We start from the raw sequence: 17,833 nt of genomic DNA, 5'->3' as shown, positions 1-17,833 counted from the left end.
AGTGGGTCACAGATTTGGGCGGAGCAAGGATTTGATTTTTGGCATCATGGCAGAAGGGCATTATGCATGATTTTGTTGCTGTTGCAGGAAATGCAGAAAGGAAAGAAAGTCCGAAGGGTTAAGAAAATTATACATGGATTTGGGTGATTGTAGTGCATATTTTATAGTTATTAAGTATAATTATTAAAGTTTATTTTTATCAACGGCTACATTTTCAATCACCTCTCTGATCTTTTGCAGGGTATATAAGATGCAAGCTGGAGTAATGTTAGATGCTAAATCTACTTGCAATGTTTAGTAAATAACAACGTCTGATTCAACCACAGTGACTTTGTACCAAATTCAGCAGAGAAAAAGCAATAGCACTCGGCACTCCCAAAATCAATGTCTGAAACAATTAAATGAATGATGTGAAATGAACTTGCCCACACCATGATTCCCACCCGTGGTTATGTTGTAACTACTAATTGGAAGGAAAACAATTCCAAGAGAACTCTTTTCAAACCCAACAAGAACTTTAGACAACATTAATATCCACTTCACACAAATAAAATGACATATTTTGACCAGTCAAAAACTCATCATTTTGATAAGATTAATTCAGGTTAGTTTCAAAACCTGTTCTTAAACAAATTTCATGAAAAAATAATGATTTTGTCAAAGACCATGGAGTTATGATAAGTTATATCAAGTCAATAAGAAAATGGACATGTGTTATGGAACTCAACAATCATAATTTTCTTTTTCAAACAATCAAAATCTCTATTAACAAACTTATTTTTGAACAAACTTGATACAAAATATTAATTTCATCCCATGATAGTGTGAAAGGCATGATATCATTTAATCAATATTTTTAGTATATAAGTGAGTTTTGTTAGAAATGTTCAGCATGCACAATTCCAGTTAAAAAAATTAGACACTACTACAGTCTTTGTTTACATCTTGATTCCATGGCAAACGATTCTTCGTTCTTTCTTCTTCTTTTTTTCTTCTTTTTTTTTTTGGGGGGGGGGGGGGCATTTTTTTAGCTAATTGATTATAATTATTTTCACTTTGTTTCTTTGTCTGCATATCGAGCAAATTCACATACTGTATGTGCAGAGCTTGCAGTTTGTCTGCGAATAGGGAAATGTATATCGTGCAAGGAAAAATTTAAAGAAAAGAAAATGAAGGTATGGGAGGCTGGCGTAGGAGGTGGGGTTGAAGGCCAGGCAGCCCAGGGAGTGCAGTACTCCTCTCATACTACCGCCCTACCACTGTGACCTAGCATCTCGCAGCTTGTTCTGAAGCAAATACCTTCTTCCCTTCCTCAGAGCCTCCTTTGCCCGCATGAGAACTAGCAATGTTGGCAAAATACTGGATGACTTTTTTGGTGTTTTCCGTCTTTCCGGCACCAGACTCTCCGCTGTAAAGATGAGCAGTATCATAAAAAATTACAATTAAAATCTGTGTTTTTCATCAAAAAAGGGATTATTCACAACCAAACTGTGTCAAATATCAGCAGAGAGTCCACTGCAATACAGTCAAAAAAATTATTCCAAATTTTAGGATGCAATTTAACAATTTAATATATATCACACTTTTTATTATGTTGTTGATTATGTTTGGTTAAAAAAAGATGAACTGTGTTTGGAAACCTCTCTTAGTCACAACACCCACAGGGAAAAGCACACTACACTATTTACATTCAATAAAAAATCATGTAAAAACTCAGTGACACATGTTTTAATTTGATGGTGCAGAAGTTTAAATGGTCACAGTAAAAAATCATGTTCAAGAGTGAATTCTTTAAAATTCCATATCCAAGACAGTAAATGTCCATATCCAAGACAGTAATGTTCTTCAGATCATTTTTATGTGATTTGAGGAAGGCTGATGCTAAAGAAAAGTTGCATGTACTTGAAAGAGTCTAGAAATTAGAAGAAACAAACAGAAACATCATTTGTTAGTCAACAACAAATATAACAGCAATGTTAAAAGTCACTTCTCATTACTACCTACAAACACTCAAACAATTGTTGATTCTTATTTTTCTATTTGAAGTGAGTACCATGTAAAAATTAAGTTTAAAAGGACAGTGTAATAGGGGAATTAATGTAAGATTGTCCAAATGGAGAGCATACATGTGTATCTAGAAGGGCATGTATTTGGCAGAAGGGGAATCTTCCCTCTCCCTCAACATTTAGACTATGTCAGGTAATTACTGTTTTATTGCTACAAAAGATTGGGGACATCCTTCATTTAAACACGTAGGCCTATAAATGACAATACTAACTGAGGCAAGATGGTAAGTGATAGCAGTTTCTTTTTTAAATACAAATCATGAAAGCAAAACAACATGCAAATGATATTTTCACCAAAACACACCAAACGCACTCCGACGGTCGTTAGCTTTACTTACGTGATCAACATGGACTGATTTTCATGATCTACAAGGAAAAGTTAAGGGTAAACAATTAGAGTTGGTAGTGTAATGAAACATGTTATTGTGGTCAAATTGTTGGGCCAAAGTGAGACCTAAGCAAGTGTAGTTTTATTCATTTATTTTATTTGTTGCTTTTTAATGACATTTGATCTAATGCCATAGTCCATGCGTTATATGCTCTGAGCAGTTGTCTAGTGTAGTTTTGTTTTTGTCGTGTATTCGTTTTTTTGGGGTCAGTTTTGTCTGGTACTTCTTAATATTTTAATGTTTATAATGGTATTTTTATGGGATAACTATTTTTTTCCAGTCAAGTCATGTTCGATGGGATAACTATTTTTTCCCAGTCAAATCATGTTTGATTCAGCCCTAAGCTGCGAGCCATGATTTGATTCAATACACCATTTAATGATATACAAATAATGAATGTTTGTGAGTGCAATGGTAAGAATAATTTCATGAAGTGACAGATGAAATGTTCCATTCCACGAGGTGAAGCCGAGTGGAATGGAACATTTCATCTGTCACCGAATGAAATTATTCTTCCCATTGCACGAACGTGAAACATTCATTATTTGTTTTATATAACACCTGAATAAATCCTTGCCATCTGATTGGTTGACTTTTAATAGCCAATGTTATCAGGTTAAAAACTGTTTAAAAGTTTGACAAGTTCATCATATTTTATTAATGCAAACTGTTCAACAGGTTGAGAACAATCATATTTAATTCATCTCGATTTAAAACAGCGCCACTACCAGCAGCAGTGACACCGTGCAATGGAAGTTCTATTCACCGTGCAATAGAACTTCCATTGCACTGTGCGCTGCGCACCACGTGCGCGCCGTGCGTTGGTACGAATAATTCAATGGCATGTGATCAACGATCCACCAATCAGATGACGGGGATTTATTGAGGTGTTGTATAAAATGAAATGAAATGAATAATTCACAAGTGGCAGGCCATCAGTCAGTCATTTAGTCAGTCAGGCAGTCGGTCAAAGTAGACAGGGAGGACTGCTGGCTGGCCCTCTGGGAGCAACAAAGTCCTTTTTTGAGCCATAAAAATGACAGTCGGTCAGTCAGTCAGTCAGTCAGGTACAGAGAGTCTAGGATCAGCAACAATTTCATTAATGATGAAAATCTCTACAAAACAACCTCCAAAATCCCAAGTTGTATTTTACATTCAAGTACACCAAAAACCCAAGTTTCTGGTTGAGCAAGAATGACAAACATATTCCCATACCTCCCATAAAATAGAATGCATAATGCAGATGTTTTATTAAAAAGCGCAACATAGCGCTTTCCTTATACTGGTATTTGAATTCCAATCTTTTACAAATGCAATAGTGCATACTTCTTCCCAAAAAATCACATGCTGCATGTTATTTGCTTGGGAAAAACAACCTACATGCAGTAGTCACAATAAGAAGGGTTTTTTTTAGTCCATGAGTCAGTTGTCAATTATGTGTGACATATTTTGGCATGGCAGACAGTTTTAATGGGCTTGACATTTCTAAGCACAGCATGACAGTATAACAACTCACTACAAAAATGGAATTCCAACAAAAATTCCTCAAGAAAATAACAGTTCCATGAATAGCTACAGCTTACAGTTTTAGAAGCACCAACAAGTGCATAACAATAGTGGAATTGGTAAACACATATGCATCAGGCAAACCCTCAAAATGTCTGCAACTCCAACTACAGTGATGCAAACGACCCTTCAACAGAGAACAGATTAAATGGGATGTAGTGCTGTCATCCCCCCCCAAAAAAAACCCAGTATAATAATAATAAATACACCACTTTTTAAATTAAACGTTTTTATCTCAAACTAATTTACCCAACTTATTATGGCTGTGCAGTACCTAAATGTATCCCAAGAGCTAAATGCGCATGTAGTTCTGACCATTAATTTACTGTACTGACTACTGAGACTAAATTAAGAGCTGGGCGAATAAAATTGTGGCTACATTGAGGGCTTCTGCGACATTTGGTTAAAGAGGCTCATTAAAGAGTTTAGGTCTGGGGCTATCATACCTTGCAACATGTCATGGTAGGCATTATCAGCCACTGAGTAGACATGGGGTGGCATCTCATTCCTCCTCTTTCCCTTGTACAGCATCACCACCTTGTCAGTGTAGATAGGCAGGCGACGGTAGGGGTTGATGGCCACACAGAACAGCCCAGAGTAGGTCTAAGATTTCAATCACAGGCAAAGAAATTATTGGAGACCAGTCCAAATTCAATCCAGTTTAAATCAAACTTCAATTTAGAGACAACTTAAACTCTAGCACAATCAGAGTTTGCTCTCAAGCAAACAAAACAGTGGAATATCACTTCATAAGATAAGCCTCTCAAATCAACCCCTGTTTATTATCTGCTGAATTGCATGCAAGGTGGAATCCCTAATCCCAAACTGTCAGACAGAAACAAGCTACTACTACTGGATTGATCAAATTAATCAAATTAACATGCACTCAAAATACCAACAACAAAAAATGGAGAACAAATCTTACTGAGAAAGGAACTTACAATTCTGGATCGGGACAACCGAAAAAAAATGTAAGGGATGTCCAAGGGTTGAAAGAATTGATTGTATTTCATTGTGATTTCAGGGGCCTAGGTTATCTGTTTCTACTTGACATTGGTTCATTTTGACTTCATAAAAATGATTCCATCGGGTCTTAATACCTTCTTGCCATCTGACTTCCATAATTGTATATACTTTGTTAAACTTCTAGTCTGTTAATAATTAAGAAAGCTGCATTAAAAAAATTTGTACAAGTTTGCATAAATCATGAGATTTGGTTTTGACAAATATCTCCCCAATATCAGTTGGAATAACAAACATTTTTTTTCTCTACTGGATGTTCATTTTTGGGTGCAAGAGTTACTTTTCCAGACTCTGTTTGTTTTGCAAACTGACATATTACACACGTTAAAAAGTTAGCAGACCGGTATTGAATAAAATGGGCAAGATAACTTTGTAAACAAAAAATGTGTTTTTAGTTTGATAGGCCCTATCTTGTTGTTGTTTTTTACATTTTATTTGCTATTTGACAAAGTATGGATTTCATGATGTGCATGGAATTTAAATTGGGAAACTCTGGGTGAAACAAAATATCAGGAGGTAATTTAAGCAGGTGTAGGCACATGCTGTAAATCTGGAATTTCCAATTTTTTTTTTTAAGTTCCTTCAAATAAGCACTGACAAGAACATGAATATCGATGTTGGAATTGTCCTATTCTGTCAATGCACTGTGAAAAACACTTTTTATGCATTAGAAAGTTGTCAGAATAACCTATATTTTGTCACTTGGTTTTGAGTATGAATGTTTGACTGTTTGTAAGTTTATATTTGCCAACATTTAAGCAGAAAAAGTATCATTTTGATGCTAGCCAATGTGCAATGTTTGATTCAATGACAGTGAGTGTATGAGCCAGCAACCCCTTATTGTTTACTGAAATTAATTATTTTTGCAAAATTGTTTTCTCTTGCAATTTGCTTTTTTTCTGTCCAATCCTGTCCACTTTTTGAAGAACTGGCTGTCAAGATATTTGTAGACCTATATTTTAATTGTCAATTCATGTAATATCAATGACATAAACCATAAGAGGATCGATCAAGTCAAATGAGCAAACCCAGTAGCATTGAGACACCCATCAACCCCTTGAGGAATTCCTCACATATCCGTCAAGGCATACCCATGCCAAGCCCTGACCATATAAAGCATTGCTGGCTGGGCACTCACTGTAGTATATAGGCCATTCACTATCCAGTGCTAGTCAAGTCCAATGCAGCTGATGGAGGTTATTAAATGGCATGGAACCAACAGGAGTTCTGCCGAGTTCCCCCGAACTCTGCCCATCACTAACATTAAACACACATAGTGCCAACTTCAGTTTATCCAGCATATTTGGTATGTGCTGAATTTTGAATCAAAAGAATTTATAGTTTCAAAGCAATAAAGTGCATGCAGTTCTCATTTCTCAGAAAAATCTTAGGTGACAGTTTTGGGGTCAGATCGCGTGCATGACTTTTATGGCCTGTTTACAAATATAGCTGTCAGAATGTGGGATAATCAGCACAGAACTTGGGAATTTACAACATAGTTTTATCTAAGTTGGGAACATTTTAAATAGTTGTAACATCCACAAAGTGAGTGATGTTTTGCGAAGGGCCTAGGTCTTGCTCAGGTCACATAAAGTCTACAACTACTGAGTATTACAAAGTAAACAGTTCTTTAATAATCTGAATGTAGAAAGAACCACAACCTTATCCCTAGTTTTGTCCTCTTAATGCAAGCAAATAGGTAGGTTTTTTTTCAATATGAATAGAATCGCATAGGATTCACATGGCAAACCAAATACTGCAAACCCAGTTGCGTAAACCAAATGTATAACTTTCGTGCCATGTTGGTTTCTTGGCCAGGGCATTGCTGAAAGCCTTCCCTTCTTTCAAAGAAAAAAGAGCGATGAACTTTTAAGAAATAGACATCAATATGTGATATGGTTTGCCCGTTGTTTCAATCTGCATATTAATGTTGCACTGAAACTTGATTACGCCTTAATTTTCTGCTCTAACTTTGTCAAATGTAACACCAAATTATTTCTGCAATCTAACACAAGCGTATCAAGTTCTGAATATTTTTGCATGATACATGTACCTAACTGAATTGCATGTAACTTGTAGGGCCAGTCAACACTGAAGATTGTATGGCTCAATTTATTCATGAAAAAGCCCTGTTGATTTTAGAATATATTCCCACTTGAAGAAAAAAAAATACAACTTTTTTTTAGGAATGGGACAATGAAATTAAAGAGCTTCATACGAAAATGTAGGTTTTTCTGAGCAGTGAATTATAAAAAAAAGGAGCCACCTGAATTTTGCTTGATGTTAGAACCAACAATACAAATATTGTACTAAGCATTGTGACAGTTAAATGACCTTCCCTATAGTTTATCTCGAAGTAGAAGGCCTAGTTAAAAAGGTTACACAGTTATCCTGTCAGCTAAATCTTGAAATACCTTGTCTAACTTTGATTGCTGAATCAGTTAAACCTTATGGTGCAACTCATTTCAACAGCTTAAAGGATATAATTGAATAAATTATTAAAATTGTCCAAAAATATTATTTTGTCTGTTTTGTCACCCCGAACACAAATTGGAGTGAATCTGTGCAACAAATTTCCTAATGTATTTAAAAGTTAGCAACAAAGAACACATACTTGACTTATCTCCTATGAGCATGTTAAGTTCTGACCAAATTGCCCTTTAAGTAAATTTACTTTTGATTACGAGCCTGATACTTAAAAAGTTAAGTGGGTGTTATCCCCACACCGTGGAGATCTATGTGTTTGCATTGTAAAGTCAGACCAAATAGAGTTGAGACAACACTTGCATTTTGTATGTCAGCCAGAACATGGGGTCAATTGGCATTGTTTACATTAACTTGAAATACTTAGATGATGGTAAATTTCCCTTGAAATGTGTGTGTAATAACATTAATTGGCACAGGTATACTTTCACTTATTTTTTGAAAGCATTTATCAAAATACTTTTAGGTAACACATTTTTAATTAAACTTAAAGTAACATTCCCTCAAAAGTTATTTTAACTATCAAACTAAGGACATTTATCCCATTCTGTACAACTAATTGTCTGCCAATAGCAATGTGTGGGACTTTAATGTCAATGCATCATATTTATAAAGAAATTGTTGGACTTTTGATTTTTGTAGGAATACAAACTTTTTTAACGAATAATCAGAGATAGAAAAGTCCCCCAGGAATCAACGAATGACCAATTTGTCAACCAGAACCATCAGGCTTGTAGTATTTCAAATACATGTCATCTTTGGGATGGACCTTCCTTACATTTGCCCATTAAGAAATGGTCCAATTCACTTTTGTTTCATATGCACATAGCTGATTATGGGAATACCCATTCCAGTATTTTTTTAAAATCTTACGCCTTTGACACATTTCCTTCTCCATTGGCCAGGTGATAACAAAGAGGCATCATGGTTACTTCACACTTTGGTGACGGTTATAAAAAGCCTCATTTGTGAACAATCAATTCTATGCTGCTTTGAAAATATCTGGTGCCATTCCAAGTAGTACAGTGACAACTGTGAATTGACTCTCCATTATGGACGGTGATGAAACCTTTCCATCCTAATCCATTCTCCCAACAGATCAATGAATCATGCTTAATATTTCCTCATCTGTCCAAATATTATGGCTACCCATTTATTAATGAGGTCCCGTTTGGGAGTGATGTCCAGGTTTTGTTTGTTATCATGGCAAAGGTCATGAGACCATGATGGGTTTTCCTGCTGCTCAGGTGTCCACGATGAATTCCTAAACGGTCATCTTAATAAAGAACATGATTGATACATGTATTAAATGTTAAAAATGGCTTTCCTTAGGAATACCTTTAAAAATCTGACAAAGTCTAGCTGTTTCAATGTGTAGCCTGTAGTACTGAAATAATCTAGTTTTTAAGTTATAAATGTAAACATCTTAATGGTTGAAATTTGTGTAGTTACACAAATCAGGATATTTTTAACAATATGCTACATGTAATATCATATTTGGTATTTTTCACAACTTTTCCTTGCATTTAAATTTCTGGTATTGTGAATGAAGTTTTACAATTAAATGTGACATTAAAAAATTGAGTAACCAACAACTTTTTATATTCATACAGATTTAATCATGAATTAATTTTAAATTGCATAATAGGGCCTACTTAAATTATTAATTTTGTTATTTAATTTAAAATAAAACTTGAAATTTATCAACTGTTCTGTTTAGGAAAGCAATGTTGACTGATTGAAAGTACTGTCTCAGAGAACTACATGTAATTAAACATTAAATGATTAAGAACACATACTCATGGCCATTTCTGTTCAAATTTTTAGCAGACAAGAATTCCATTTCCATATCTGTTTACCCTAAATGTGATGGCACTCTCTACACACCAATTCAATTACACCCAAAACAAAATTATAAAAAGTCAGTGGCCTCTAAATTGGCAATATGACAGGTGAACTCTGGTGTGACCTATTTTTGCACTGTCAGAGCCTCTGATGGGTTTACTATGTAGCTTGTAACATCTTTGGTCACATAACCTTCTGCTATCGGATGCTCTTTAAAACCTTTAGCTTCCTCAGTGTGTGGACTGATAACATGCGCAGCTATTGCAATCTCAATGCAATCTGAGGCATCACCCTATATGGTCAGGCATGCCTGCACACAGTACAGATGGAATGCACAGTGTTTCATGTTTGACTCTCTGGTGCCATACTCAACACGAGACACAGCTAATATTCTACATCATGTCTGTACTGTGCCCCATAGGCCTACCATGTACATGTACATGTATAGGTTAGGTAATGGAACAGCTGAGGGAAGTCCAAAAAAGTAGATAAAATGTAGGTTTAGCTTTTCATGCAGCTATGATAAAAGCATTACTGTACCTGACTATTTCACTTTTGCTATTCAAATAAAAATCTATTTTTACTACAGGAACTGACTAGAGTACCACCTCAACCGTTCTCTTCTCACTCAGTTTCAATTCATTCATATTAAAAGCCCTAAAATTGACAGACCCTAAATTATCCACTCAACAAAAGAAAAGAATAAATTTAACTGATCTTATTTAAAGGATACATAGCAAAATAAATGTGTTATAAAAATGTTCCTGAAATAAGTGAATACAAAAAAACTACATCTGGAGACCATTCACGTAATTGAAGTTGGTGGAACTGAGCCTTTTTTCTCGCGCAACTTCACAAAATAGTTGGGGGTTGTTTATTCAGGCCTAAATTTTAATAAGGTCACCAGGGGGTATTGTGCACAATATTCCTCTCTCGAATTACAGAGTTACAGTATTCACTCTCTAATGAACAATTCATGTGGAGATATGCTGAATGCCTTGATATCAAATAGCACCCACACGGCCACTGGTCTGGTCAATTATTTCACAAACTAAATAGCATGACAACCAAAAAAAATGTATTTGTTCATGTGTAAATGGAATGCCAAAAATTGTAAATATATAAAGAAATAAAAACCCAATCAACCTATTTATATCTTCTCTTAAATAACAATTAAGGGCATATTTCTCAAGGACTAAAATGTATTGGGGTTGTTTTAAATTTGTATGAGTACCCTACAGGCTTTGTTGCTTTAAGGCAAATTTATTTTAAGGCCTATTTATCAGTAACTATGCTCTTAAATAACAAGGGAATATTTCTCATGGACTAAAATGTATTGGGTTGTTTTTAATGTATCTTGAGTACCCTGTAGGCTTTGTTATTTTAAGGCAAATTTGTAAGATATTGAAATTATAACTGGTGCAAGTTAGATTTATTCCTCGATTCAGTGTTTAATTAACCCAATAATACAGTTTTAATTGAATATAATAACTTTAATTTGTTTTAATTTACATGTACACGTATGTAACAAATTTTGTAAGTTGCTTTACCTTACATTCAGTTTTGGAAAGGTTTTTTTTTTACCTGAGTGCACATGTAGCAATTCCTTTTTTTGTGCTAGATGCATTAGGTTCCCAAAATGTATGCAAGGTTTAGCCTCTTTCAACTCACCATACATGTCAGACTTAAAAATGCAAATCTTTAGGCCCCCTATGCACTAGTATCTGAAGCATGTAATTCAAATGGATTAACGGAAATGTAGACCAGATTATAAAGTTGTACCGGTATTTCCCGCCCGTGCTCTTCAACAATTTATTCAGTTTTTTCCCTATTTTAATTAATTATTCAACTTGTATATGTCAGTGATGTAGTGCCTTGATGCTGGGCCTTGGCCTTAAGGCTGCCTTAAGGCTGGATTTTAGGGCCTTGGCCTTGGCCTCGAGGCTTGAGGGCAAAAGCCTTGGCCTTGGCCTTGGCCTTGGCCTTGAGGGTTCAGGGCCTTGCAATTTTGAGTCAAGGCTCTTCAAGGCCCATAGATTTTTGCATTTTCCAGATAAATCTGTTCGAAGTTTTGCTGTTACCATTTTAATCATATTACCATGGAGGAGGGAAGCACCCTATAGATTTGTGTGTTGGGCACACTTCCACTTTTGTAGCATCACATTTTGTTACCATTGTAGTAGATTTGCTGCAAAAATATTCCGTACACTTGTGGGGCTAATGAGATGATCACTTTAATTGCATATAACTATGGAATAGATCTGATTGGTTGTATATGTCTCCCTGATAAGTGCTAAAGATTTGCATGTATCTGTTTTAGATAATGCTGATATTTCTGACCATGTTGGGCCAGCAAATAAAAATTTCCCAAATCAGTTTCTTGGATCCCCCTTTTGTTACACTTGGGAGAATTGTGTGTCAATATAGAAGTAAATCATTATTTTGTTTAGTTAAACCATATTGAAGACCTGAACTTATACTTTAATAGATACAGTGCAGTCATAAAACGGTGTAGGCCTATTCGAGCATGTTGATTGCAATTAAAGAAATGTTGTTCTTCGTAACGAGCAATTCGTGATGATAAGGGTGGATCCAGGGGGGGCCAAAAGGGGCCATGCCCCCCCTTAAAAAAAAACGAAACCATTTTTTTTTATGTGACGTCGTAATAAAGGCAGGCAATGAGTACACCACCATCTTCTCCTCAAAAAACATCGGTTAAAATGGTCAGAAATTGCCTCAAATCGCACCACAGAGCATCTCGAATCCAAATTTTTTTTCGGGGCCCTTAAGCGGGCCCCGAAGCCCAAGCCGTAATTTTTTGACCCACTTTTTTTTTGGGGGGGGGACCAAAATTTCTTTGCCCCCCCCCCAAAATTGTGTTCTGGATCCGCCCTTGCGTGATGATGTGTCACTCATTTGACTATACATGTAATTAGTTCTATATCAGTGGTCATTTCATAAAACAGGGCCTTGGCCTTGGCCTTGGCCTTGAGGGTTAAGCCTTGGCCTTGGCCTCGAGGCTTGAGGGTCAAAGCCTTGGCCTTGGCCTTGGCCTTGAGGGTCAAAGCCTTGGCCTTGGCCTTGGCCTTGAGGGTCAAAGCCTTTGCTCCAACACTGGTATATGTACATGGCCTACATGTATTCCCACCAGAAAAATCACTTTTTCCTTTTTTGGATGCCTGCAACCTTCTTTAAAAAAAAATAGGCTTTTGTTTTGGAGACAGGCTGCTTAGAGTGAATGAACCTTTCTTTGTGTATGCATAGTGCTCCACAAAAAGGGCATTATGTCACTTGTAACAAATGTGAAATTGAGTTACATATCCATGGTTGGAAAGCCCACAGTGTCATTTTTATGAACTCCATAGCCGTTCTGGAGATATGACGTATTTGCATATTAATTACTTCCTTGGAGTTCAAATTACACAACTGAGAAAACAGGCTTTGAAATAGCTGGCTTTGTTGTAAAACAACAGGACGACACACAAAAATGGTTGTTTTTTCCACTTTGTTCATCAAAATCAACATTTCTGTGAATGAAACCTGAAACTGTAGGTATTAAAGATGTCATTCATGACAAAAAATGAAAATCACATTTCGACGAAATTTTCACCCTCTCAATGTTGAGCTTGCCATTACACAATAATGCCCAGCGCGACTTCATACCCTATTTTTGTGAAGCCAGTCACATATTGCAGGGTTTGACTGGATGGCAAGTGTATGACTTACTGATTCTAATTAAATGTAATTTTACCACAACATTATTGAGGCATTATGCTACAACGGGCAGATGCAAGCAACCTGACTAAGTATCCTGCCTCCTAATTCTTCTGCTTTTATTGTGAACTTTTACTCATCATCAGTATGTGCTTTAAAATAGCACAATTTTCATGTGCCAATTTCCTTTATAAATATTAATAAATACCTTGGAGAGTTGATGGTTTCTGATTGGTCGAGACTCGATCACGTGGCCGGGCATTAACGGTGATAATGACCGGCTTCAAAGAACAAGCGAATAAATGGCCCCTGAACCAGCATTGATCCAGCCCCATGGAAGGCAATGATTGGCCAAATTTACAACAGTCATACGGCAGCTTGTAACAATACAGCACTGCACATGTGCTCAACCACCTTCGCGTGAGACTGACGCGCGCGTACGCAACACAGTTGCTATGGGTGCGCGCGCGTAAGGAAGTTTTGAAACGACATCGTACAGCGGCAGTGCACTATACTGAGGATGTTACGACGAAAGCGTAGATCTACGATTTATTTTCTGTAAATACTTCGCCCATCGACATATTTATCTTTCCTAAACCAAGCATCTTTGTAATTCAGGACACAAGGAATGTGTAAACAAAATTCAGCTTCCGCCATAAGGTAAAAATATGAAAACATTGTTGTAATTTGTTTGGCTACGGCAGCAGAAGTTGTACGCGTCCATTAACAGCGGTCACCCCCAAACCCAGTCATTATCACGCAGTGAAAACCAGCTCCTCACACTGTTATTCCCTTAATAATAGGCATTTACATAGTGTACATGTATCTAGTGCGCCATGTCTGCCAGATTTGGAACTGATCCTGGCACAATTGCGGGTGATATGCAATATTGCAATGTTGGCATTTACATGTACCGGTACTGTACACAACAGTCTACTAACATAGAAATTCAACACAAGTTAAGAAGTTGGGAGGAGGTAGGTTTTTAACTGAGTTTTGAATTGTGCATGCAGCTTTCTTTTCTGAGTTAGGAGGGAGTGTGTTGGGCCAGATCTGGAGAACGATCGACTTAAGATTTACACACGCTAATAGAAATTGGACATCAACAATAATGATGGGCAGCAGAAGCTGCAGGCAAGGAACAATTCGTTACTTTTAAAAAAGTGTCTTTTTTCCCCTTCCCACCCTTTGGACCCCATACTAAGGAGACATATTATGTACTTTTCCTCCAGTTTTCAGAAATATTCCAATGTTGTTGATGCTGATCTAGTACACAAACACAGCACATTGTAGGCTATGACTGAGTATGACTGTCAAAACATACATTTGAATTCAACCAATCAAATCACAGAGGGCATACTGTAATCTATCACTGTCATCCATACAATGTGTTTGAATTCAACCAATCTAATACTTACATAGATGAGACCTGAGAAGTAACGAGAGCGCAGGTTGTGAAGTACGCTGGCCTCATTCAAGAAGGTCAGACCAGCCATGTCTTCAACCTTCTCAAACTTCGGTGGATTCATCTGTTGGGTGTCATCTTTCTTGAGGGTCACTTGCTGCAAAGGAACAATGGGAAAGCAAAATGTTTACCAGTCAGGACCATTTTTTCTTTATTTGTTATTTACCCCGTTTAGACTGATTAGTGTTTTCTCTTATCTCTCAGGTCTCAACTTTAAATTGAGAGGAGACAAGATTGAGAAGCAGGTAAACACCCAGAGAACAATCAGTCTTGGCAGATGGAATAAGTCAGGAATTGGAGACCACATCCACATATATAGAAGTACTGGAAAGACTCAATCAAGGGTTGATATGAACTATTTCAGAGGAACGTAAAATGAACTAAACTAACATGTAATCATCAAGAAATTTCATCCCAATTATAAATAATGCACTAGTTGGTAATTGCCCAACTGAAATATTTTATACCATCTATTTTCATTCTGTGAATAAATGACCAGTAAAGACATAAAAGACTTCTTCATTTTCTGTCTTTTACTGGAGCTTGGAATTAGGTGTTATTAAGGAATTCACTATAGTTCAAATGTACTGGCCGGTAACTTTTTATACCACAAATGCTTTCATTTGTGAGAAAATGTTTATAGAAACAATTTTTATCTCAAATTGTTCATAAGTCAATTATTTAAATTTTATCTAAAATGAAAGAGCAAATGGATCTTGTTAAGAAAAATTGAACCTTTTTGTTAGGTAGATGCCTGTGTATCCCTTTCAATAATTATCCAAGCCTGTTATTAAACTGAGCCTGGTTTCATGTAGTCACATATACATGCATATGTAGACACCACAATTAATCTTGTAATCCACAAGGGCTGAGACCTTGGACAAATATTTACTTTGTAACATAAAGAGGGGGTTCAACTTAATAAAGTGTGGCTCTTATTAAAGGGACTGTTTGAGTAACAGTCACTGGAAGACGATCAATTCTGGCAAGTATGGGTTTGTTCTCTCTTGCCATTTTAAAGCAACAATGATGTGACATTTTGCGTCCACTCTGAAATTATGTACGCCCATCCTTTCATGTTAAAAAGGGTCCATGAAGTGAATTTTTCTTAACAACACATTTTGTGCAACTTTCTACTCCTCTTTATTGTATGTAAAATATTTGACATCCCTTTTTGGTTAATTTGATTGAAATAATGAAAAGTGCACTTCTTTAAACATTAAAAATTGTCCATGCTTTTCCAGACAACTGAGGGTGCTGTTGCTGTGATGTCCATTCAGGAAGACACTGTTCAGTTTAGGGGTTTTCTGTTCAAATTATGAACCCAACAATTGGCTTACCGGTATTGAAAATATTTGTGAGAAAATTAAGGTTGCTCATTGGCTTACTGCCATGTACTGACACAACAATGAATCACCAAAGAAAATAACATTTACGACAGCGAAATATCAAAAATTCTAGCAACTTTTTGTGCTGAAATAGCTGTAACATTTAGGTTTCTGCCTGGAATGATACCACAGTTTTGTTCATGAATATGGAAATTCACATTAGCATAAAAGCAAAAAAGCCACCAAAAAAAGTTCAAAATGCCACAATGAAAATTGAAAATAAGGTTAAATTTGACACAAAGATGCATTTTCAAGGATAGCATGTAACAAGAGCCCCTTACTAACTATTCAAATGAACCACAAATGACTTTCCGAAGCTTTCAATAAGATTTATTAACTTTATTCCAGACCTAACATCATATTTAAACGTAACTGTTTTTACTACATTTCTTGTTCTATCACCTTCCCATGATTTCCATGATTTGTAAGATAGCCAGCATATTTTTTGACATGGCCAATGATATCAAAACTTCAAGAAAAACATGCCAAATTCAGCCAAAATAAGTTTAATCTGCCTTATATAATTTGGCCTCCCTTAATAAAAGCTTTAACGTACAGGGATGAGATTGTCAATTTTGAAAAGTCTGAAACTTGATGAAATGTCTGAAACTTAATGTCTTTCTCTCAGATTCAAAAGTCTGATATCTGACAAAGTCTGAAAAATCTCATGCCTGAAGGTATCCCCAGCTTTCCCTTAGCTTGGAATACCCAGCTAGCTCTAGGCTCATGACATGGGAGATTCGCCAGTAGAATCTCTCATGTCGTGAGCTATAGAGCGTCAGGCGCGGATCCAGAGGGGGGGGGGGGGGGGGGGGGGGGTTTGGAGGTCAAACCCCCCCCCCCCAGCTCTGTCCAAAAAAAAATTCTCATACAAATTCCTAACAAATAAGTAGAACCCCCCCCCCCCCATGTATATTCAAAATCCTTGATGACTTTCCAAACCTTCTTTGCTGGTTCTTCCTTCCAGGGACAATGAGGGAGGAGTGACTTCAACCGGAATTAAAACTTCGTTAACAATATAACAACATTCCTACAACTTTACAAGTACAACGAAATTTGGCTTGAAAAGGTGGCCGATTTACCTTTCCTGTGACCGTCTTGAGGGTGACTTGCTCCCCCTTGGTGCTGATCACCTCGGCAGCAATATAACCATCCTTTTGGTCAGGCACCCAACAGTTCTTTTTGGTGTCGAACTGGGTGCCGGCCGCCTCCAACTGATCCTTGCGGCTAACGGACAAGAATGATTCCGGATCGTCCGACATCTTGGCAAGCGGTTGCTAGCTGAGCGCTTTGCTTGAGTTGAAGTTGAACTTTGAAGAGCTTTTGTTGCTTTTCGGACGCGATTCACAAACGTAGTGTGTCCTAAATTCAAGGCTTCGTCTTTTTTGGAGTTCTCGTTGTTTGAGGAACGTCGGAGCAAGAGAAATTAAGCCAGACTGGAAAGAATTCCAAACAGAAAATCGAGGTTAAAACAGACAAGAAGGAGCCTTTTCCCTTGCTCGCATGGCTAGTGAACGAGCGCTAGCAGACGACGCGTGATTAATAAACTTCTCCAGCAGTTGTTTGCGCATGCGCTGTGGGCGCAGCTCAAGTCGTGTTTTCATTGGCCAGCAGCTGCATGTTTTCATGGGTCACCGTGTAACTTTTGTTTTTTGTTTGTTTAAATCGTCGTCCTTCAGCAAAAGATATTACTTATTTTTTTCTCCAAGGGATAGATTGGGAGAAGAGCCAATAAAGCCACTTAATTATCTACTTGGCCGATCTTGTTTTTTGTGTCAATTTTCCTTGTTAAATTTAGTGCACGTGTCAATAAGGAGTGGATTTCCTGGACTCCCACACTCCGTCCGCGCCGCCGGGGGCGCGGCCGAGGGGCCGAGTGAACTACATGCATAA

The 17,833-nt window shown here is 36.9% G+C and overlaps 1 protein-coding gene across 2 annotated transcripts in view; it reads right to left on the bottom strand.

The window, feature by feature from the left end:
* Positions 1–17,833, bottom strand: part of LOC119735028 (myosin heavy chain, striated muscle-like) — a 66,092-nt gene that overhangs the window by 47,051 nt on the left and 1,208 nt on the right. For both annotated transcript variants that reach the window (XM_038208713.1, XM_038208714.1), the window contains exons 2-6: positions 17,023–17,376; positions 14,506–14,649; positions 4,468–4,624; positions 2,405–2,432; positions 1,300–1,408 (exon numbers count right to left, since the gene is read on the bottom strand). In XM_038208713.1, the coding sequence (XP_038064641.1) occupies positions 1,300–1,408; positions 2,405–2,432; positions 4,468–4,624; positions 14,506–14,649; positions 17,023–17,202 (618 nt within the window). In that variant the 5' untranslated portion in view covers positions 17,203–17,376. The remainder of the gene's footprint in view (positions 1–1,299; positions 1,409–2,404; positions 2,433–4,467; positions 4,625–14,505; positions 14,650–17,022; positions 17,377–17,833) is intronic.

Source organism: Patiria miniata, unplaced genomic scaffold (genome assembly GCF_015706575.1).
Source record: "Patiria miniata isolate m_02_andy unplaced genomic scaffold, ASM1570657v1 HiC_scaffold_28, whole genome shotgun sequence".
Taxonomy (NCBI): domain Eukaryota; kingdom Metazoa; phylum Echinodermata; class Asteroidea; order Valvatida; family Asterinidae; genus Patiria; species Patiria miniata.
This window is presented reverse-complemented; position numbering and strand designations above follow the sequence as displayed.